This window comes from Thermobia domestica, chromosome 14, assembly GCF_964235325.1.
Source record: "Thermobia domestica chromosome 14, izTheDome1.hap1.1, whole genome shotgun sequence".
Taxonomy (NCBI): domain Eukaryota; kingdom Metazoa; phylum Arthropoda; class Insecta; order Zygentoma; family Lepismatidae; genus Thermobia; species Thermobia domestica.
The window spans coordinates 35,663,714-35,687,452 of record NC_137467.1 but is presented as its reverse complement, the minus strand read 5'-3'; the positions used below and the strand labels follow the sequence as shown (position 1 = coordinate 35,687,452).

Here is a 23,739-nt window from a genome sequence, read left to right as displayed (position 1 = left end):
CTATTGATGTAATTAATATACTACATTGTTTCGAAAAAACACAAATCATGTCCTGGGGACTTACCACAATAGCTTCAGACGTTATTTTCTGACACCGGAATCTTACAACGAATCGACGTGAAAACAGTCAAACCACTCCTGGTCAACTGGAACACGGCCGATTGGAATAGTTTCTATCTCCCAACACGTGTGGCACTAGTGCCTTCCGAACCGCATGAAGGCTGTGTTGCCATATCACTTCAGGATTCTGAAATTGACAATTCGTCATCTTAAACACCTCGTCAACTTACCCTCCTTTCCCCTACGTTAAATGGATCAACTGGCATATGGCTCTTGACGCACACCGTCTACTGAAATCAATAGAGACCTCTGCAACAGGAGGCGTTATGCGCTGTGGCAACGTAGCAGTACCATGTAACGCACCCTATGGTAATGTAGCAATAAAGGTGACGTGAATGAGGGACAACCACAAACGTGAATGAAGCCACTTTCCAGCCAAGAAGCCTTCCGATCCACCTAATATTCGTTGATATGCTGGTAAAAGTGCAAACACGACCAAGGACAGGCTGAAGGAGTTCATAACTGATGTTTTCTGGCCTTCTATAAGCAAATATAACTGCTGCTCCTCGATGATTTATGGAGGACCAATAAAGATTAAGAGTTGGTGCAGAAAATGGACAATATTGAACTTACCCGACTCCTATCCCTGATGGTTGCACCTTACTCATACAACCACTGGATGTGTTCTTCTTCGGTACATATACGAATTTCGTAAAATATATAATAGACACCTTTTTTGTCATGGGACTTCAAAATATGACAACGGGACAACTTCATTAGCTTGCAATCACTCACCCACTTCCTGTTTACAGCACCAAGGTTCCAAGCTGTGATTAAATATGCTTTCAACAAAACTGGATATTTGCAAACAACACCTCGCACATTTGTGACACCTGTCGAATACTGCTCTAGTTTCAATACCGGAGACAGCTGTGACGATCCCGATTGTACATCTTTATCGTTTTTCAAATGTGCACTCTGATGTCGTCATTTTTCTATCAACTTCACAATCAGTCTTAAGTTCTATAACAGTTGAAATTAAACAGAGATCTCAAACTGTACTGGTCACTGTTCATTTTAATGGATGGTGTGCGTCAATGGCCATATGCCGCATGATCCCTTTCCCGTATTCCAACATGGCGTCTTTTCAGATGTCCCTCATGATTCACATTACGTCGTCATTTGAACTATACATTCATTCCTCATATCCAATCTCTCTTCCCATTTCAAAATTGACATATCATTTCTAGACAATTTCTAGATCTAGACATTCGTACTTTGCTTTCAATTATCTTCCATCCTGTATACGGTCTGTCACTAAACACCCTCTTTTTCTGTTTCTTTTGGTGCGGAATCCAGTGCTAGTAACCACTTTCAGCAATTAAATTCACCAAATCGGAATGTTTTCTTGTTAGTTTACACTTATAATAAAACAGTGAAATTATCACTAATAGAAGTTTTAATTTCTATGGTCAATCGTTCAAACACCGCTCTGTTACAATACTGATATAAGAGATCTTTACGATATTAAATGGTAAAATGTTTGTCATACGATGAATTTTAATTTAATTATCATATATATATAATTATTTCCTTGTTGAATTACAGATCTCTTTCAGTGAAAAATAGGATGAAAATAACCCCTGACACAAGGACCTCAAAATTCAAGTGTCAAATTTTTGCAAACCTCTGGTGCTTTCAGGAAGGTATAGGGCTAACACATTATGAAAAAATTTAGTTTCCGAAATAAAGTAATTATTATGGAGATGGAGCAAAATGTCAAAATATTTTATAATAGAGTATATGGGATACTTATGTGAAGAATGGATTTTGTTAGGAATTTTGGGTTCAGCGTAGGAAGCTGGATTTTGGACAGCGTGTAAAGCATAAACACCGGCAAATAATAATTAAAAACCACGCTGGAGACTTTTATAGGTTCCGACTACTGTGCCGGACAAATAATCGGAAATCGAGAATGTTTACTTGCGGCGTATAGGATAATATGTCGCAGCAAATAATGTTTCTCTGAGTTCATCTTTCGAAAAGAACCTTTGGATCAAAGACCTGCCATTGGGCAGAATAATACCAGATCAGCAACATCATCATCGTAGTATTCATAGTGTATAGATAGTGTAGGGAGAGAGGATAGTGCAAGCGTAATAACCTGGAGCAACGAATCCACCAATATACAGCGTTTCGTTCAATTACTCTACTTACTGCGAATTGTATTTGTGGTATCACTTGATGCTACAGAATGTTTTTAGTGCCTGTTTACACCACTGTGCATCTATTTTTTTCAATCTGAGGATGATCATTCCGGAGTGACATTGCTGTGATATAGAAGTCAGTTAACGAGGATATTCTATCTTTGATTCGTTTCGCATAATTGTTTGTAACATTGGTTGTTGTGATTATGGCAAATATTCAGCCATCAGGGTGTGGGGTATGAAAAAAATGATTTCGAGGCAAACGGAAAGGAGCCATTGGAGGTCAAATGGAGTTACAGGCCGTATGTTACTTGCGTGGTTCGCTTGAGAAATCTTTCTGTTTTGTAGCGGAAGTTAATTAGCTCTGTACAAATTGTTGGTGAGAAGTTAAAATCTTGCTTAAGGAAGTTCCAGTGGCTAGTTGTGCTTGTAGCGAAACTGTTTCGGCTGAAGTGGATATGATTAGTTGTAGTGTTCAAACTGAACCCTGTTCATACGCTATTGATGTTGCCTGTGTTTAGGACAATGACCTATTTGCTTTCACTGGTGTAAAAAAAAGGAACAGTTTATGCATCTTTGTCAGTTCTGTTCCCATTTGCGACCAAGTCCCAACACGAATGTTGAAACAGATTGGCAATGCTTCTCATGAAACTGCGAAATGATTTGACAAAGTTTCCTAGCTGCATTATTTAAATACAAAGATTAAAGTGGAGTATGTAGAACACTGCAATCTGTTTGGGAGGTCTTGGTAGAAAGATTTGTTCCCACTGTTCTAGGTATTAAAAACAAAGATCCGAATCTCGTTCTTACCAAAGTTCCGGAGTGGAATAGACAATTACATGTATATGGAATTCCAGCAAATAAGATTATGTTAGTTATGGGTGGTACTTACATATGTACTGAAAAGTCACATAATTACAGTGTACACAAGTGTCGTCCTCTTGTAAAGCCAATGATGATTGTCGCACCGTCTGGGTTTATTATCGATGTTATAGGCCCATTCGTGAGTGCAAATAACGATGCCAACGATACCAACTCCCTGTTCAGAGATGCTGCTAATAATTTGCCGATTTGATATAGCATGGTCGATGGAGGATTTCGGAATTCCATACCTGAATTGCAGGAAGCAGGGATCTTGCCAACATGCAGGCTCTTATACAAAAGGGTTCCAAACAACATGAAGCAGTTGATTTAAACTTTACACGTGTAGTCACCAAAGACAGATGGCCATTAGAGGCCAAAAATGGGCACATCAAAATGAAGTTAAAAGTGTTCAGAAATATAGTCCCCATAGCAGAGTTGGCACATATTCGTGCATATCTCCTGACTGCTTGCGCAAAAGAAAACCAGTTCGCAATGTCCCTTACTAAAGATCGCAATGAAATGCAAGAAGAAATTGCTATGACCATCCGACACCAATCGAATTTAAACACCGTTTGCGGCTTTTGCTTATGGGGAAAAATATAAATGAAATCCCTCTTTGAAATGAAGTTCCTATCGCGCAAGAAGATGATGGAGATTTCTTGACATCGAAATTATTAGAAGGAATTCTACAAGATATGGCACAACCCTTGGCAATGATTGAAGGCGAAACCGAAATCGAAAATCTCTTTGTATCAGATGACAGAACACCTACCGAATCGCCGGCTTAACAGACAGATTGCTCAGTGGAAGGGTTTCGATTTCTTGCTGGATACATCGCTCATCGAGGAAGAAAATACGACACATCAATGGGTACACTATCTAGAGATGTACTTCCTTCCATACCCGGTACAGTATCTGAAGGTTGGATCGAGTTTCTGTCACGTGGTGGTCTCCTCGTTCCAGGAATGGATGTCAAAAATGAAAGGTTTTGAACTTATTTTCAATAACATTAATGGTACCAGCACAATGTCCGGTGAAAAAAAAAACATTGTAAAAAGACTAACCGCGAAAATAAGTGAAAAGTATCCTGATGTGAATGAACATTTAATTAAGATATATGTAAGAACTAGGATGTTCATTCGCATAAAATACATGAATAATAGAAATAAAATTCTAAAATCAACAAATGCCCATTAAAGAAAATCTCGACTAGGCATGCCTCAGCCACAGTGAGGCCTACAACAAACAACTAAGCAGAAAAAGGTACGTGGGTTTATTATTTAACCCTAGAAAGGCAAACTTCACTATCAACCCATTAAAGGTAAACATACGTAATATTTACGTACACACTAAATAACGATCTATAAATATACGATTCATTTAGAAACTAATATTGTTGCTTTGCTCAAGGTTCCAAAATCGAAGTTTTATTGTTTAGATAGTATGACAGCACAACTATTATCCAGGGCCGTAATTTGTGGGGGCAGGGGAGACAACTGCAACCTAGAGAAGCTCAAGCCGTTCGAGGGGTCCCATTTTAAGAAAGAAATTTCTTACTCCATATACGATACGAACATGAAATTATAAATGAAGCATCAAACAGGTTCCCTACATTACAAAAACAAAACACTATACAAAAGGTATATAAAACAAACATGAGTCGTGGGCCCATTTCAGTAAAATAAAGATCTACAATTAAGGGCCCTAGTAATAATATTTATTAGTATGGCTTTGAGATTTGTCAATATTATCCCCTTAATTAATTTGTCATGTATGGAACGGACCCAGGGGCGTAAGTAACCGCCCCGCAGATCTTGCCGTGTGGGAGTCCATACAGGCTTTGGGGGGCTCATAAAGACTAAGAGAAAATGGAAAGAGAGGGGGCCCAAGAATTAGAAAAAACATTTTCTAGTGGGACCAAATACGCGTATTAATGCTTTCCCCCAGGAAAAAATCATAAGTTACGGTGCAGCTATTATCTTAAATCTTTTAGAAGTACATAGAAGAGCAAAATAAATATTATTAACACTTAAGAACAAACGTCTGAGAAAGTCAAGATATATCACTGATTATTTTTGTTACTTGGAAATATTGAATTGATATTGAATTGTTCTCTCACATTACATGTGAGTTTGGTTCCTAAATCACACACAGTTAGGACACATTTTGATCTGATGTTCATCACTTACTGGCTTATTGCAGTGACGGCAGTGTTCCTTCTTGGGATCTCCCCAGTTGAATCTGTCATTCGATTTGTCTTCCTAGGAAAACCATTCTTTCCTAGCAATTCAGTAAAACATCTAACTTTCACTTGCCTTTCGTCAAATGGAAGTTCATTTTGCCCTCTCATCTGTAAAATATACTGCCCTCTCTGTCTAATTTTATCCAGATTCTTCTCTTGAATGCGTGGCGAGACTGCTATTTTCGTTTTTACATTTGGAAACTTTTTGCTTCTTTGGTTGGATTTGTGGTTTCACATTCAACAGTTTAAATTGCTGACACAAAATGTTGTTCAATATCAATTTCACAGGGATAGTAATCTGGATCTTTGTCGGAGTCATCTGCTTCTTCTTTTGATCTAACATAAAATTCAACGTTATCTTCCTCCATTTCTGAATCTGAGGTCTTCTCTAATATTCCTAAAATAGCTTCTTTCTATTTATTGCTCCACCCTCGTCGATTTTTGTAGTAATAATTAATCCTTTACGAATGACAATAGTCCATTGATGGTAAACATACGTACAAAATGCGTGCAAGAAAACTAACGTTAAAGGTAAACACACGCTAAACTTACGTGTAAGAATTTACATTAAAAGGTAAACATACGTCAAATTTACGTATAAGTTTCTACATTCAATCGTTTGGCACAGATAACATAACACATACAGAAGTAATTAACGTCGGAAAATCTCGTCAACTAACCCGTGATAGCATATCTAGAGGTTTGTATTTCTACGCACAATTCCTGCCACGTCACATCAGTGTTTGCAACTTGTACACGTAAAAATTACGTAGTTTACCTTTCTCGGGTTAAAATTATTTATTATTGTTTATTTCCTGTGCAAACCTTGTCTTGTGTTACTTGTGGCTGTGCGCTTGGCTTGTCTACTCCTCTACACTTTCTCGCCATCCTAGCTGCTCCTGCAGTGACGTCATTTCACCAGCCAATCAGCGTCCCTTTACCGATATAACCCAACTTTATTCATTCTATTAACCTTGAATCACTTTACGAAAGAAATACGCAACCGCAGAAGAAGAAGACTGGAAAAATAAAGTTGCTTTTCTGAAAGTTCTCGTAAATCATTTCATTAAAACACTAGCAAACAATATAAGGGAAGTATAAGAACAGTGTTAAATTCTTATATAATTTGAATTCACAATGGCTGGTGAGGCGTCTGTTAAGTTGGAATTAATGTGTAAAGAAGAAATTGTTTATGACTTACCTCAGGAAGATCCACTCGAAGGGAAAGGGTGGACATACAAACTGATGACTGACAACAAAGAGTTAATATTATCTAGAACGGAAGGAGAGCAAACAATGGACAAGGGTACAGCTTTGGATGTGAAAGTGACCGTTGATATGCTGAAATTAGAATTTGCAGAATCAGATCCTGCATTAGAAAGTAATATAGAAACGCTAAGAAAAGTAGTGGTTCAGGAGACTTGTGCGTCGTACTCTAATGACTCCCAACAATTAACCACAAAAAATTTATATTCCGTTCGGCCAGAAGGGTAATGTTCAATTTTTCATATACTAATTGGTTCAGATTGATAATACGGTTACATGGGTTTGGAAAATTGGTTAAAAGAAATGCTTTACAACAAGTATTTAGGTATGGCTGATATCTCGAACGTAAGTTAGTAAATCTACAATTTGGAGATGACGTGGCACACATACACTAGCTGTATACCAAATAATAACAAGAAATCGATTTTTTTGTCAAGATATAAACGAATGGTAATAGTATAGGCCTACAACAGATCCTCATCGTGTTCCGTACTCGAGGATAGTTCTTACTCTTGCACCACGTACAGAAATGGTGGTATGTCATGTACAAGTGGTAATAGAACACATAAGAAACCCAGATCATTTTGTACTCACACTGGAATATGCCGTATGAGTACACCGTGATCTGCGTTTCTTATGTGTGCTATTACAACTTCTACATGAAATACCATCACGTTTGTACGTAATGCAACAGTAAGAACTATCCACGAGTACAAGACATGCAATATGCGTTCAAGTCCCCCCCCCCCCACACACGTAGTGAAATATAAAGTACAAGGGCTCTACAGAGGCGCACATAAAGTGCACCGTACTCGAGAATAGTTCTAACTCTTGCACCACGTACAGAAAAGGTGGTATGTCATGTACAAGTTTCAGTCGATAAGTAAATGAAAGTCGCTTTGTTACCCCATTTTCAAGTTCCTAGATCCTCAATAAATAATCCGTACAAGACTGAACTTCGTGAGTCCTTGGGAAATGATGAGGACCTGTTGTATACTATAACCATTGTTTTATTTATATAGAGACTTTTGTAAAATAAGAAATCGCGAGAATGATATTCATCCTAAAATTTTCCAAATTAAACGTGGAATGTATTATATTGGAACAAAAACTATGGACGTTTGTAATTTTACTCAGCATTTAGTTTAAATGGGCACATTTCTACGGAGGGCTTACAAAGACATTAGCAAAATACAAAATTAAGAACATTTTTACCAACAATGGATGTTCATTAATTGTAGAGGTCTATACACAAATTCATTTCATAGTGCACTAATTTCTTTCAAGGAAGTCGACTTTTTATATTCTCAGCAATAATTTCTAGGGTATGGACCTCCATTTCTCAATATAGGATCACTTTAAGGGCTTAGTAAACTTACATGATATATGAATTATTGTACTAACAACTATAACGAGCATGCGATAGATGGCCAGTAAATAGAAGATTGCTATGCAGATTAGGGCATTACGCAGAATGTTGGTAAACGAGGATAGCGCAAAATACTTTATTTAGGATAAACTTACATGTCTTGCGTGTTGAATGTGTACTTGAACGTTCCTAAGTTTTCTATAGGTAACATTCTGAAATGCTTTCTTTGCTTGCATGTTTGTGCTCCGAAGTACCACAATACATTAGGGGTGTAATTTCTTAATTATACGGATTCCTTCATTCCCAAACATTTTTCTAGTCCCGTGTCATGATTTGTCACAATGAATTTTGATTCTCCATTTCGTTTACAGTGGTTACTAGATACCGTAACACGGGGTTTTTTTACACATCGGTCGTTAGTTTGCACGAAATATGAAAAGAGTTACGTAGTCCTCTGTCGGTACAACCATGAGCTGTAAACAAGAAGTTTCAACTACGCTTTAAGAAGAACATGTAACTGTATTTTGGCTATAATGTTGGGGGTTAGCATCAGTTCTAATTACCAAGAGGGTCTGTTGTAGTGGTATGGAAAAACAGACTAAATTTAAAAGAATTTCCGTCAAAGTTAAGTTTGTTTCGTAGAATACTAGTGCGTATAATTGGACTTTGATTCAATTGTTGAAATTGAAATGTGAAGCGTTTCATACGTGGGGTTCCTTTCAACAACATCCAAAAAAGTATGTTGAACATACGTTTCTGTGCAATGTTTTCATTCAGTATTTAAACATTTTACACTCTGCACAAAACTGCATGCATTTTATTAATTTTGATATTATAATGATGGTACCGGTATCAGTACTTACTTTGAATTATCGATATTTGTAAAGGAAATTATGTATTTTCTGGTACCGACTCTGAAACCTCATTCTAATAGTTTAAATTTTTTCCCACAAAAGTGCCAACTAACGAACAGAAAAAATCATTTTTGTAAACTGATTTTATTTGGTTATTCCCTTTGTCCAAGAATATGATCCGAACACTAATCAGTTTAAGATTTACGGGATTTGTAACCTTCAGGCTGAAACCCACCCAAAATTGCATGATTTTTTTTTTTTAAAAAAAAACGCCAAGTCTGCAATTAGACTCAAACAGTGACTTTAATCGGTTCTTACAGGTTTAGTCACTTCCTGAAACTGTTTCTGCGTGAGTCACTTGTTGGAATTGTTCGTGCCTTTGGTGTGACGTCTTAGTTCAGAGATTGGTGGTAGTTCTTATTTTTTCCACTAAGTGTCTCTGTACACTCATATGGCAGTTTGTTACTGTGACGTCACATGTTCTGTCTGCTTTATGTGTGTGCTGTTGCTGGTGGAATGCGATGAGCGTGTAATTGAATTTTCGTTTCAAACAATTTGAACTTGTCGCTTTTAAATAAGTATGTATTAGATTCGGATACTAACTCATATCACTTTTCAGCATTGTGGTATAATTGAGTTAGAGAAAACCTGTGATGGTTGTGGTCGAACGCTGAAGATATTCCCGACGTATGGTAAAAGTAGGCGTTTATTGGTTAGTCTTGTTTGTAATAATAACAAGTTTGCTCGCTTTAATAAATCGACGTCTGTGCAGAAACGAACATTTTTCAGTAATATCTAGTTGAGTATTGCGCATGCGTTCCTGCCATTTTACTTTTTCGGGAATCAGAAACTAAGAGTTCATTACTCATGAGTGTTCTGGTATGGCGAAACGGCGGGTGCTTTCGTTTTTTAATTCATATTATTTTTATTCTTGATTTGCTTTGCATTTGAGTATTTGCCAAAGTATTTGTTTTGCTGCTGCTTGTGAAATGTAATTTATTTTTCCTTGGTTTATCTTGGTGAAATGTAATTTATTTCTCCTTGTCATGCTTCACTGATTTATAATTAGTGATGAGTGTTCTTTTAATTTTTTTTCCTTCTTACGTTAGCTTTATAGTTGTGGTTTGATTAAATATTATTATTTTTTGGAAGTTTTTATGGTACTTGAGTAGGGTGTGGGTGGGGTGGTAGTCCCCATATAGGTATCAATATTGATAGTCACCACTTCACCTGGATTGATTAAGAATGGTGTTTAGTAACATTATGGCCCTTGTCTTTATAGTATAATTCTTAACATTGTACATTATTTTGACTCGGACAGTAACTATAACCGATTCAACTGATCCGGTTCCGGGAGCAAACTGGAGCATTTTGGTAATCATATCTAAACTGCTTCCGATACCGGATCAGATAAATCGTTGCAGTCACTGTTTGAGTCAAAGTAAAGATTTGCCTAAAAGCTATTGCTAGTGATTCCTACGTGTATAAGCTGCAAGCCCAGTCCCCAAAAGTCTAGTGATTTTTTTTTAAAAGTATTTTTAAATGAAGCGCCTCTCATACTACTTTTCTGGATCTGCCACTGTTCATTATTTGTTTTCTAACAAGCAATCCGTTCCAGCATCTACCTCAATAGAAAATTTACCTAAATTTAAAACACAGGAGGCTCCAGTGGTAATAATTTCCTATCTAAGCGGTATTTTGCACTGGTGCAAATTAACCCCTAGTAAAGGCTTAAACGCCTTCTCACAGTTTTACGTGTTTTATGAATTTAGAACGTTTCACATTTCAATTTCAACTACTGCATCAAAGTCCCATTATACATGGTAGTATTCTACGGAACTAATTTAACTTCGACGGAAATTCTTATAGATGATATCTGTTAAATTTTATCATCCTTTACAGTGACTTTGCAGCCTTTATCAGCCTTTACCTCTACTAGAACTTTCCCGGTAATTTGAACTGAATTAACCGCAAACATTATAGCCGAAATACAGTTACATCTTCTATCTTACGGTGGCAGTTGAAACTTCCTCTCTGCTGTTCATGGTTTTACCGACAGAGTACTGTGAATCTCTTTTCAAATTTTGTGCAAAGTGTCTTATGGTACTTCAAAGTAGTTTTATGCAAGACATCATAATTTTGATTAAACGGTAGGTTATATATCATTATTTGGTTTACCTTAATTTTTGAAAAGGAAGTGTTAAAAATGTTATTAACTTACTCTTTCTCTTTCGCTGTCATCACGTTAGGAGGATGAAGCTCGATTCGTATACTAATTTATAAGAGCTAGTTAATATACACTTATAACTAACATTATGGAGTAGAGTACTATAGACGTGAAAGACCCCAAAATATTAGGAAGTGTAGAGATGAGAAAATGATCAAATAGGACCGCTATCACCATCGAATCCATAGTCTTCTAGCGCAGTAGGTGTTTCTCATTGGTACTTATTTTGTTTAATTTTTATAATAATAGTTATAATTATATTTATGATAACGAATTGCAATTAAAATCGCAAGATTGTTGCTTTTCTTATTTATTCTTATGATTTTCCTATTTCAAATTTTTTTGTATGCACATTCTTTGCCGTAAGCTAGTTCTATTTCGCCTGGCACATGGTAAAATACAAGTTTGTACAGTACTATAATATGAATTTTTACCTAATACTACGGAAGAAATTAGTAATGTGTATCATTTGTTTAACATAACATAAAAAAGACATAGCAAAAATATATATTAATAATCATAACCTATTGAGTAATCGTGGACAATACATAAGGATTCCAGTTATGTATAAAAATATTTATAATAATCTTTAAAGCATTCAACACTTGAAATCGAAAATGACATCAATAATCACTACAGTTTGGAAACACGTCTGAAATAAATAAAAAAAAGTAAGAAATTGTTTGTGATTCATATCTAGGCCCATTCTTTCTGTAAGACCCTCGAAAATTTTAGTCATTTCACTTGTCTTTTAAATGGTGTGATTTCAAATTATAACCCCTATGTTGAAAAGCAGAACGGACGCCATTAATAGTTCCAAATTCAAAACATGTTACAAATGAAACGATTGGGTATAATTGTATAGCTCTTACCTAGGATATTATTATCCGTTCCTAGATTGTACATAATGATAACTAATTATTTCACTCATCGGGTAGCGATAACGTGATTAGAATTGAAACACCTCCACCTTAGTAGAGCGCGTAAATGAGAAGTCAAAATTTAAATTAGGTAAAAAAATAGAAGAAATGGATAATTTTAGTTTCTCTTATCTACGGACATAATTGTATTTGTTATATTGTATCATATAGCAACAAATGTGTTTTTCTCAGTTATTAGGGATAAGACAATTTCAAATTATATCCTTTGTGTTGAGAAGCGGAAAAACTATTATTATGAACCACAAGTTTGATAATATTTCAAGAATATGGATTTGAAATATTTTCCCGACTTGTTTCGGATTTGTACCTTTTATTTGCAGCTTTCTACAACCAGCCTTACGAAATAAATAATTATTTATTTTCATTTTTAGTAGTTAACTGCAACAAGTTAGGAGTTTGTGCTTTCTACAATTTAGAAATTTGTAAGAATATCTTTAGCTGGAAACTACAAAGAAAGTTGTATTTTTGTATTGTATTTTATTGTATTGTGTTGTTGGAAGTTGTATTTTTATTTACAGCAATTGGAGGTTTAATTATGCAGTTCTGCTTTGAATGTTCTCCAGAAAGAACTTTCCAATAAATATCGTTGTAAAACATATTTACAAAGCTAGTCCCGAGAAATATGGTTGTATATTTAAAAATTGATACACAGGCCAAATGTGATTTATGCTTTGAAAGCCCGAATCCGGCCAGCGGGCTAATCATTTTATACATTAAGAAGGTGTTCTAGTTTTTATTACTTTTACTTTAATGTTACTTAATTATGCACCAAGGCAGACGGTGATGACAGCAATGAATGAACGGTACAGTGAAAAAAGTGGGAGGAAACGTCAGAATACCGCGAAAACCCAGGTACACGTTTTTGTTCTTCAACTAAAAACCCGCTTGACGGAAGCTAAACAAACTAGCAGAGCTTTACCACTCAGCCACCGTGTCTCCAATAAAAATGAAATAGTACCACTTTACAGCTCTCCTAAAATACACATGTTATACTGATATTAATTTATTTTGCAATTCAGAATTTAACTAAAATATGATATAATTAAGAACATGCTACTCGAAACTATAGGCATAATAGATTTTCTCTTTTTTCCCTCTAACTTCTGCGCTGATGACGGGTAATTAATTAATGTAACTGATTGTAAAATTAATTTTTAGCCCTTTTACGTCGGGAATCAAACTCGGGACCACGTGCACCAATGGCACGCGCTAGCAATTCGAACAACGGCGAAGGCTTTATCCACATGCACAAACTGTCCTATGACGAGAACATGACAAGACTAGTGATGGGCAAATTCCCGGGAAGATATTTTTCTGGAATATTCCCGGGAAGATTCCCAAAAATGGGAATTTTTTGGGAATTTATGAACAATCACAAATAAAAATGCATTCTATTTCTATATATCAGTTCAAAGTTAAAATCGTTTGTATATCACAGTATATTATTACAGTTGTCCCCAGAGGAGTCTTTAAAATGTATATTCTGAACGATGTTATGTTATTTTAAGTATGCATAAATAGATATTTATTTACAATATGTTCTACGAAAGAAAATATGATTCAAAAATGGTATAGTAAGTCCACATATTTTTAAACCGCTAAAAAGTTTAAATTTACATGTAAGTGGATTTTCTAAACTTGACTTTACAACTGATATAAACATATTAAATTTTACATGTTATAAACAAATTAGGTAGGGTAACTGCCAGAAGACACATGTCCCACAATTTTGTCAACATTTAGGCATAAATATGTATGTTCACAATATTTCCAAGAAAAATTCTTATCTATAATTTAACATGTAATATTGCCACACGACCTTTCTTCCTGCCCATTTCTCGAAATGTCATGCTTTAATTCACAAGTAAGTGAAATCCGAATACCTCTTCAAAAATTCAAGCCAGAGACAGGAGACAGACCGACGTCTATTACTTACAGTGTTTCAGGGTTTATTAATAGTGCTACATCTCAATTTCTACGAAATTCTAAATTACTTTAAAAATGGTTCTTTTTTCATCATTTGTAAATCAGTACTTTGCTATTTTGGCTATTGTTTATCTTTGGTGGACAATCATATGCGCCTACTTTTTGCGATATTCTATTCTGATGCGGTTGCTTTATGGCTTCATATGTTAAAATACGTTACCAACATTAAATTCAGACGGCATTGCCGAGCGAGCGTTAGCGAGTGTAGTCGGGATAGAGCCCCGCAGGGCTCTTTCTTTTCTATCTTCGTTGCCAGCAATTCACTTCCTTTTCTGGGGCCGCGGTGGCTCAGTGGTAGAGTGTTCACCTCTGGTGATAGGGGTCCCGGGTTCGATCCCAGCCCCCGCCTAGTGAACTTTGTGGTGGACAAACACCGTGTGTGTGGGTTTTCTCAGGGTTCTCCCGTTTCCTCCCACTTTCTTCATTCCACTATTTCATTCATTACTCATCATCACCTCTCCTTTAACCTAACCGGCATAACCGTGGGACGTAAAACTCAGAGATTTCATTTTTTTCACTTCCTTTTCTCGCATAAATCACTTCCTCTTACACTTACGCTTTGTGCAAATCCCCTACCGCCCTAAAAAATTGTGTTCGATACTTTCTTGAGTACTTGAACATCACTATCAACTCTTTTGTTCCGTAAATTGTCCTACGTTTTGCTTGTTTTTGGCCCCTATACTAAACAATTACCCTACTTTTTAGTTCAAATGGAAATGAAACTTAAGAAAATTATATTAGTTATATAAAGTGCAGTCAAATGATTTGAAATTTTTTAACGACCAAATTCTTTAAAACCTAGAAGTAAGTCATAATATATTAAAGTCAAGTAATTAGTCATATTGTTCTTATAATTTGGAAGATAAAGTAAAGAAATGGAAATAAATTCCTTCCCGGGATTTTATAGGCCAGGAAGAAAACCCTGGAATATTCAGGGTCTCAAATAAAAAAGTAAGAAATTGTTTGATTCATAACTAGGCCCATTCTTTCTGTAAGGCCCTCGAAAATTTTATCATTTCACTTGTCTTTTAAATGGTGTGATTTCAAATTATATCCCCTATGGTGAAAAGCAGAACGCACGCCATTAATAGATCCACATTCTAAACATGTTACAAATAATACGATTAGGTATAATTGTATAGTTCTTACCTAGGATATTATTATCCCTTCCTAGATTGTAGAAAATGATAACTAATTATTTCACTCATCGGGTAGCGATAATGTGATTTGAAGTGAAACAACTCCAACTTAGTCCCTCAGAGCGCGTAAATGAGAGTTCAAAATTTAGAGTAGGTAAAAAATATAAGAAATGGATGATTTTAGTTTCTGTTATCTACAGACATAATTGTATGTTTTATATTGTATCATATTGCAACAAATGAGTTTCCCTCAGTTATTACGGATAAGACAATTTCAAATTATATCCTTTGTGTTGAGAAGCGGAAAAAGTATTATTACCAACCACAAGTTTGATAATATTTCAAGAAGAAGGATTGAAAATGTTTTCCTGATTTCGGATTTCCTTGTTTCGGATTTGTATCTTTTACTCGGCAGCTATTCTAGAACCAACTTTACGGAATAAATAATTTATTTTCATTTATAGTATTTAGTTAACTGTAACAAATTAGGAGTTTGTGCTTCCAACAATTTAGAAATTTGTAAGAATATCTTTAGCCTGAAACTACAAAGAATGTTTCAACTCGTTCTATTTCAAGCGCTTTCCAATTCGATTTTTTTTTCGGTGCTCTGAGCCTATCGTAGAGGTATATATGACATACTGCTATTCCTAGTATAAGAGGCAAGTAACCTTGTGAGTATTTTTTTTTTAATGAAGAAGGAAGTATTAATGTCCGTACTGACAAACAATGAAAGAAATTTTGTTCGTAGCATTAAACTTGTTTCAAACGTGGTGATCAGAACGGCTCCTACTCTGCGGATGGTATAATTTCAGACCGTTTCATTCCTTTTAGGCGAGTGAAATGAATTGAGATCCTATTAGAGAATATAGACCAGCGGTTCCCAACCTTTTTCAACTTGCGGCACACTACGGGTGTCACTGGGATTCTCGCGGCACACTTATAGATATTATTATTTATAAATATAAAGCACAGTGGTGTTTTCTCTGTGGTTGTTAATCTCCACACAGAGAAGAAAGCTCGATCACTGATTTTTTCCCGTGGTAAATCATTATGCTTACTTTTCATTCTAATTTAAAAATAGAAAACAATTGCAATGAAATATTGGACTCAAGTTTTAAAAAATATGCTTCCTTTTTAAAAAAATGTATCCTACCTTTTACTAAGAAGGAAGATCACTAAATAACGAACGAACAAACAAATCTCTTTTGCTTTTAAAACACAAATGTAGGCAATTTGTCGAAAGGATTGAATGATATTTTAAATTTTCAAGTTACGAAATAGTCTGCAACAATAAAAAAGCAATAATGGTCATAACAGTGATGATAAATACTTTTTTCACCATTAGAAATGTACAGAACAGTAACACGGTATAAAACCAGGCTGGTAGCCAGCCCAAAAATCTAGGGGGGCGGCTGAAGTTAGGGGGGACGATCCAAAAATATTATCGTTCATCACCATATTATAGTTCATTTGCAAGCCTACCGTGGAAAATTTTAGGGGCCCCGGTCCACTAGACCCCCTGGATACGGGCCTGTATAAAACTTAAAATTGTAGATTCATAGTAGAGGTTCATAGTAATGTGAAATACAAATATACATTTTTCCCTACGTTTTGCAATTTGATTGCTATAAAATTAATAATTTTGTTTCGATTCCTCGCGGACACCAGTAGCCCATTCACGGCACAACAGTGTGCCGCGGCACACCGGATGGGAAACGCTGATATAGACGAATGTAAGAATAACCCAAGTACAAACTTTGAAAAATTTCCCAACCATTCTATTTGAAACATATTGCGAAATTTATCACCTATTGCCAGTTATTTTCCTTCTAGTTGCAGAGAATGTAATTTAAGATCAAGAAATTTCTTATTAATTGAGTGAAGTAAATTTTGTTACTCTGCTTTTAGATTGTAGTCAAGTGAAAATGGTCCTAGATACAAGTATCGCAGGATTTTGTATTTTTTATTTAAGAAAAGCTTTGGAATAGAAGATTAAGAATAGATTTATCATTACAAAATAACTATGCAAAGTATGTTTTTTGACAAAATAGAATGTTAGTACCTTTAAAAATGTGCCGAACGTCGGCTTCTTCTTTTCAGTTTTCCTCGATTTCTAAGTAACGTTAGTTTCATGTTAAGGGGCAGCAGCATTTTATCAGACAATGTTCTCGCAGTACATTTGAGAACTGTATTTTATAATGGACTTTTCGTTCTTATATATAGAACTCATGTAGCCTGCCATCATCATTATTATTTAAATTCATTTCAGACCGATGTTAAGTCAAATTTCATTTTGGGTTAATGAGATGCACTCATAAAGTTTCAGCGAAGCGTTATTTATTTATTTATAAATTAGCCCTGTACAGTCCAGATTAGGAATATAATCGTAAATACGAAATTATTAAGTACATCCCGCCTTTCGAACAAAATATTTTAGTAGCATAAAAAACCACACTGTCTAAACTGAATTTCATTCTGGATTGCAGATTTTCATTATTAAAGCACGATGATGGCTATGAATCCAAGGTTTTATGAGAGAAAGATATAAACTGCTTTAAGAAAAACTATTGTCCACTTTTATTATATTTCTTACACGGGGGAATATATTCCATGATCCAATCGAAAGTGCAAGAACGTGAGAGTACAAGGAACCAAGACTGACGGGAAGGTTATGGAGCTAATGGTTTATAGTTTACATGTGTATCCGTTTTTTGATTTATTTTGTCTTTCCACGTATATTCCCCATTCTTTAATTTGAACCTTTTCTCAATTTTTAAAAGTTTTTTTCACACTATTTTCGATTGAATTCCACCAAGATATGAGTTTTCTACCATTTTGTCAGTACTTTTATGTATTGATAGCTTTTATCATACTTCATACTGCCTTTTTGGACAGTTCCATATTTTTTCACTTAAAGATGTAAACGCTGAGCTATTCCATATAAAATCAGGAAGTTTACGAGTGAAACCTCAAAAATTCGAGTTAAATTTTACATTTCAAGTAATATTACCAGTTGGCGAAAAAAAAGTAGAAGGCTGAGATATTTTCGAGGTCAGTTTTGAAATTAAAGGTTCTCAAAATACTGATAATTTACCAGCAAAATATTCCATGCTTGACATTTGTTCGATTAGCACTTGCAGAAAGCTCAAAGCTCATAGGATACTAGCAAGTAGCAGCATAGCACTTGCAACATAGATATTATCTATTTTGTATCCAAGTAATATGAGAACCGTCAAAGTAATTTAAATTATATTTTTATTACTTGTTTATGGTAATGAACAATTTGTTAAACAACTAATTTATATTTTAACTGAGTGTGACGTGAAAAGTCACGAAATATCAAAACTGTATGCAAGGTGGCAATAATATCATGATAGAACAGCACATGATTTGGGTACTACTTTCCTAGTGCCATCATTAGCACAGCTGCGGAACTATTTCCAAACAAGCAAACGGAGTGAAATGAATAGTATATACCCCGTCAGAAATGTCCAGTATATACTGTATTCGCATCAATAGTAATTGTATTTAAGCGCAGAACTAAACTTTAACAAACTTGAAACCAGAAACTTAATGAAACGACATAATGATCTTACCTTCCTCCAGACACTATTATGTTTGGACCTTGAATTTACCATGAAACCATTGCCTTCAGGAATCTTAGAAACACACAAATCTTGAGAGATAAGGTTGGTAACTACTCTTTACATCTCTTATACGGTACAGCTTCTATACACTATTCATACAGTATACGGTACAGCTTCTACACAATATTCATCTTACCTTCTTCTTTCAAAAAAAAAAAAAATCGCAGCGAAATGATAGCTATTTCACAATAAGTTACTAGGTTTGGAAACACACCTGCTCGAAACACAGGTACCGTAGTGAGTTATCAAAATTGGCAGATGGCAATTTTATATACACATCCAGGATAACAATGCTACCAACTTGAAATGTGCAAAATATAGCTACAGAACCAAATACCAATTTTTACATGTACCAATTTTAGCAAGAATTCCAAATTGAAAAATTGAATATAATATAATTCAAAGAAAGAGTAGTCACATAGATTGATTATTTTATATCTGTGGAATGAAACTTCAGAAGAACGATCATGTGGCATTTCACTATATTTGACCCAAAAGCCGTTGCTTGTAGGGAGCGTAAACCCATGGCCGATAGGTTAGTTCGGCGTTTGGTCTACCATGCAGTAACATGTTAGTCATATTTGATGTTTAATCTTCTAGTATAAAAATTACAGGATCCATGACCTGTAACAATTTCCATCGTTTCTTTGTGTAATTCTCTTTCGCCTTTCCTAATTTTAATAGTCGGAATGTATTATTTCAATTTTTCCTTTTATGGTTATTTTCCACCATGTTTTGCATTTTCTTTGATGATTGTTTTTAGGTACATTACTAATAGCAATTTTTAGAATTAATTCTTAAATGTTCACCTATTTCTTTTTAATCCAATTTTTTGTTACTTGTCCTAGTCAGCTAACCATTAACATTTAAGGAGGCTGGCGTTCTAAGAAATAGTAGCTCCTTCATCCAGGTAAATTGTTTCAGTGTATGTCTTATAGCTGGACACCGACCATGACACACAAGGATATTTCTCCAATTGGAGCAAGAAAGAATTAATATTTCAGCATCACTTAGATAAGCACTAGATAGATAGGATAAATTACATTCACGTTGAATTCTAAGAGATGAAAATTAATGCAAACAAATTGAATATAATAAAGTGTATCATGCTGAGACAGAGAAAGATGGACAGAACAACAAAATTTTAACTCTTAAGCATAGAAAGTCTGGATTTCACTCCTGCCCCATTTTTCTGTTTGGGTTTTTCTCTTCCCTTACGGAAAAAATCGCTTTTAGAATCAATAGCAAACATAATTTACAATGCTTAATTCATTGAAAACCAAACTGTAGGCGAAGGGAACGGAGAATATTTAGAATGAGTCTTACACGCTGTCCAAATAGAGGAACAATCTAAGGCGTATGTTCAAAACAGCCATATAACTGCACACTGCCATATAGTTGCCCCCGGTTCTATTTCAATTTTTAATTTTATTTACGGTTTTTAGATGTCTATGGCTAAACATGTGGCTTCAGAAAGAAAACCTTAGATTTGTAGATCAAGATCAGGCAAAAGTTAATCCCCAATCTCCAGAATTTACTGTTGCGTCTACATATATGTAGGATTAATCGAGGACTTGCATTGAGAAAAGCTAATCTATCAAAGATAGAAGCACTTCAAATTTGGTATTGGCGCATAATGTTGCGTATAACGTGGACCGAAAAAAATAAATGAGCAAGGACTAAGGGACGCTTATGAAGGACAACAGATCATGAAAATAATAGTAAAAAAAAGAAAAAGCATGCTTGGCTACCTTATTTGGCACTCCGATTTTATCACCATGCTAATAGCGGGAAATGCAATAGGAATTCCAGGAAAACGAAGACCAAGGACATAGTATGTAGACAGTTACGAAGAAGAGACGACGTCAAATTATAAAACTGATCTTCCATGGTAGAGAAAAATTTCGTAATTTTCATGTTGCCCACCTACCTATGGTTGGGGGGAACAGGAAGGAACCGATGATTTGAAGAGTGATCTCCCAAATTTACGATATTCACACTACTTCCTTAAGGATGATTAGAAAGTTGATTTCATAAATCTACGAAGCCAAATCTACCTCTTCAAGGTGTCCTCACCAATAATCCATGCGGGAACGACATTTCGTAGCTTTGTTAGGTATGTTCGTGCAGTGTAAATAAAACTACGAAAATAATATGCGCAAGCTCTCGCAGGAATACATCGGAACTATGTCGTGTTATTTTTTAAAATAACCCGCGTTCAAATATTGCCTGGTACAAGCTATATTTTACTCTCAAAACATATTGTTTTGTTATTAATAATTTGTTTTCTGCATTTCTTGTAGATATCTTAATTTTATTTACCAGTGGTTAGTGGAGGCTAGTTTTGGTCAAATATCTTTACACTTCTATTTCTTTCTTTTGACTGCATGGGTTATTCATGTGGCCGTGAAATCGTGTTTTTTGTCGTTGTTAGAATCTTGTAAATATAATCGTAACGCTCATATTGATTTTTCACTTTTTTCCCAAAAGTTTACACATCCCTCTCTCTCTCTCTCTGTCACTTGTTTATTCCGTTTATCCCAGCTTTGCTACGACAAATCACGATTTCTTACGTACCTACGTTTTGTCATAAACCGAAGCTGGGGAGAACGGTAGACAAAGCGTAGATATCGTAAAAATGGAAAAGTGAGCAAATGATCAAATTAAGCTCAGATATTAAAAAAAAATAAAATTAACTTGCGATGCAAATCACAAAACCTGGTTAAACTGTATAGAAAATCTAATAATACTGAATGTAATTCATACAAATTAAAAGAACATCAAAAGGTTAAAAATGCACAAGTAGCTTTTACTGTATATGTTTACGGCCGTTTCGACTTTTTATTTCCACCTTTATCTTATTTTTTTCTTTTAATACAGATGGCCGTGTGGCACAATTGATAAATTAAGATTTCACTTACTCACAATAATCTTCGACCGGTCAACTCCTTCAGGGTCGTTGCAGTAATAACAATCTCAGACGTTCCACGTCGGATAAACCCAAGAGTCCGCTGGAGTCCCCTGCTGATAGTAATAAGCGATCGTCCAAGCCGGCACAATTATTCGTTCCTTTTCAATGATTTGGAGCCAGAGTTTGTCAGACAAAACTGAAATTACAAACGAATGTTAAGGTGCTAACACATATGTACTAGTCACTTCACTACTGATTTCTGCACAATATTAGAAAAAATATTTTACACGAAGGAGTATGCAAATATCGTACAATCACTGATGATAAAGTAAAAAAAATCGGCTCTCACGTATGCAAACGGCGATTTAGCTTGCGAAGCTATATCCGCATAAGGGGAGCACTCATAAGAGTATAACGTGTTTTTATTTGAGAACAATGAACCCCACTCGCCTTCGTTTGTGCCCTTCCGAGCGACGACCAGTTGTTCGTGCAAAGCACTCAAGGTTCTTTTAGCAAACCAAAGCTTGTATATGGTCAGCCGGTAAAATCCCGATTTTCACTCCTAGCGTTGGGACCGGAATTATCGTCCTATTAGCTTTTAGTTATAGCAGTGCGTAGGTGGAGAGTAATTGTCCCGAAAGTCAGATATAAACAGTCACCAGAAATGCAGAACTCACGTGATCAGTGTCCTCCTCCATATACGAGGCTTCGTTAATAAAGTTTAAAATTAACATATTCCAAAACTGGTGTCGAATCTGGCGTAATATCACGATTATTTTTTTTAACTGTATACATCTCAAATACGGAAGTAGTTCAAATTTACTATTACATCTAATTTCATTACTTATTTGATTAGAGGAAGAGTGCTAAAATCTATCACGTTGCAGTTGCTTGTAATCGATTCTGCATTCAAATAGTATGTTCATTTTTTCCGTTGAAATTCAATTCCAACTGGACATGGTTAAAATTATCCGTCTCCGGTTTCAACATTTATCGCTATAAAACGAAAATAATAGCAGGTATGTGGCAGCTGTTGTTTTGTAAGTGATTAGTAAACCTGTTATCGGATTTTCATAGAGAAACTGTATAAGCTGTCGAGCAGCTCTTCTGCGATCGGCTCAGCGTCCCAACGATACGTTCTGCCTTCTTCCTTAGCTTTCTATTAAGATTAGAAGTGCTTCAAATTAACAAGTTTTTTCAACATTTATCTCTATAGAAGTGAAAGAGTAACGGATAACTAGTAATTGATATTTGAGACAAATCTAGCGTCCAAGGAACAGATTCCTTCTTTGATCTTGTTAATATACGGGAACATATTGTTACAGGTGTACTACCTCATGTTTGAATATTGAATTCGAATAATTTGGAAGTCGATTGTGAAACGATATTCACTTGTTTAATTTGAGTATTGTATAAAATGTTTAATAAACCCCACCAGGTTGATACTTTTAGCCATGCATAAAAAAGTTGTAGCTACGTAACAGATATTTGGCAGAAGTTACGTGAATGATTAATAAAAAATATGCCACCTTCACACTTTGTTTTTTACTGGCATGAATTTTAACCTTTATCCTGATTTGAAATATTATTTTAGTACTAGGCACTGCTGTTATTTGTTCGTTTTCGAGCCAATATTGTATGTTTCAACCAGTATAAGATTTTACCATTCCGACATTTACGTTGGTTATTTCACACATTCCGCTAACACCATATCAGTTGTTCATAAACATAGATATTTTACGAATTTTGTAAATTTTTGAACTTCTTCATTATAGTTACCTTAGTGTAAACATAATGTTCGGCCGGTATTGTATATGTTGGTGATTCTACCTACCTGTACAATTGTGTAGATCAGTGCTGATATAGTTAAAGCTGGTTATTAACAATCAGGAAAAAGACGTTAAATTTTGAATAACTTACGTAGCGTGAGATGAACAGAAAGAAATTTTACGTGCTATATATTTAGTTAACATTTACAATAAAAAACATCACATTTTTGCACAAATAATGAAATAGATATGTTTAC

The 23,739-nt window shown here is 35.2% G+C and overlaps 1 protein-coding gene across 2 annotated transcripts in view; it reads left to right on the top strand.

Moving 5' to 3' along the window:
• Window positions 1-6,310: 6,310 nt before the first annotated feature.
• Window positions 6,311-23,739, top strand: part of LOC145669626 (uncharacterized) — a 28,788-nt gene continuing 11,359 nt past the window's right edge. The window contains exons 1-2 of one of the 2 annotated variants that reach the window (XM_081737864.1): window positions 6,311-6,863; window positions 12,549-13,550. In XM_081737864.1, coding sequence (XP_081593990.1) covers window positions 6,511-6,863; window positions 12,549-12,582 — 387 coding nt within the window. In that variant the 5' untranslated portion in view covers window positions 6,311-6,510 and the 3' untranslated portion in view covers window positions 12,583-13,550. Of the gene's footprint in view, window positions 6,864-12,548; window positions 13,551-23,739 lie in introns of those variants that run through there. The other variant, XM_081737863.1, reaches the window with a different exon arrangement.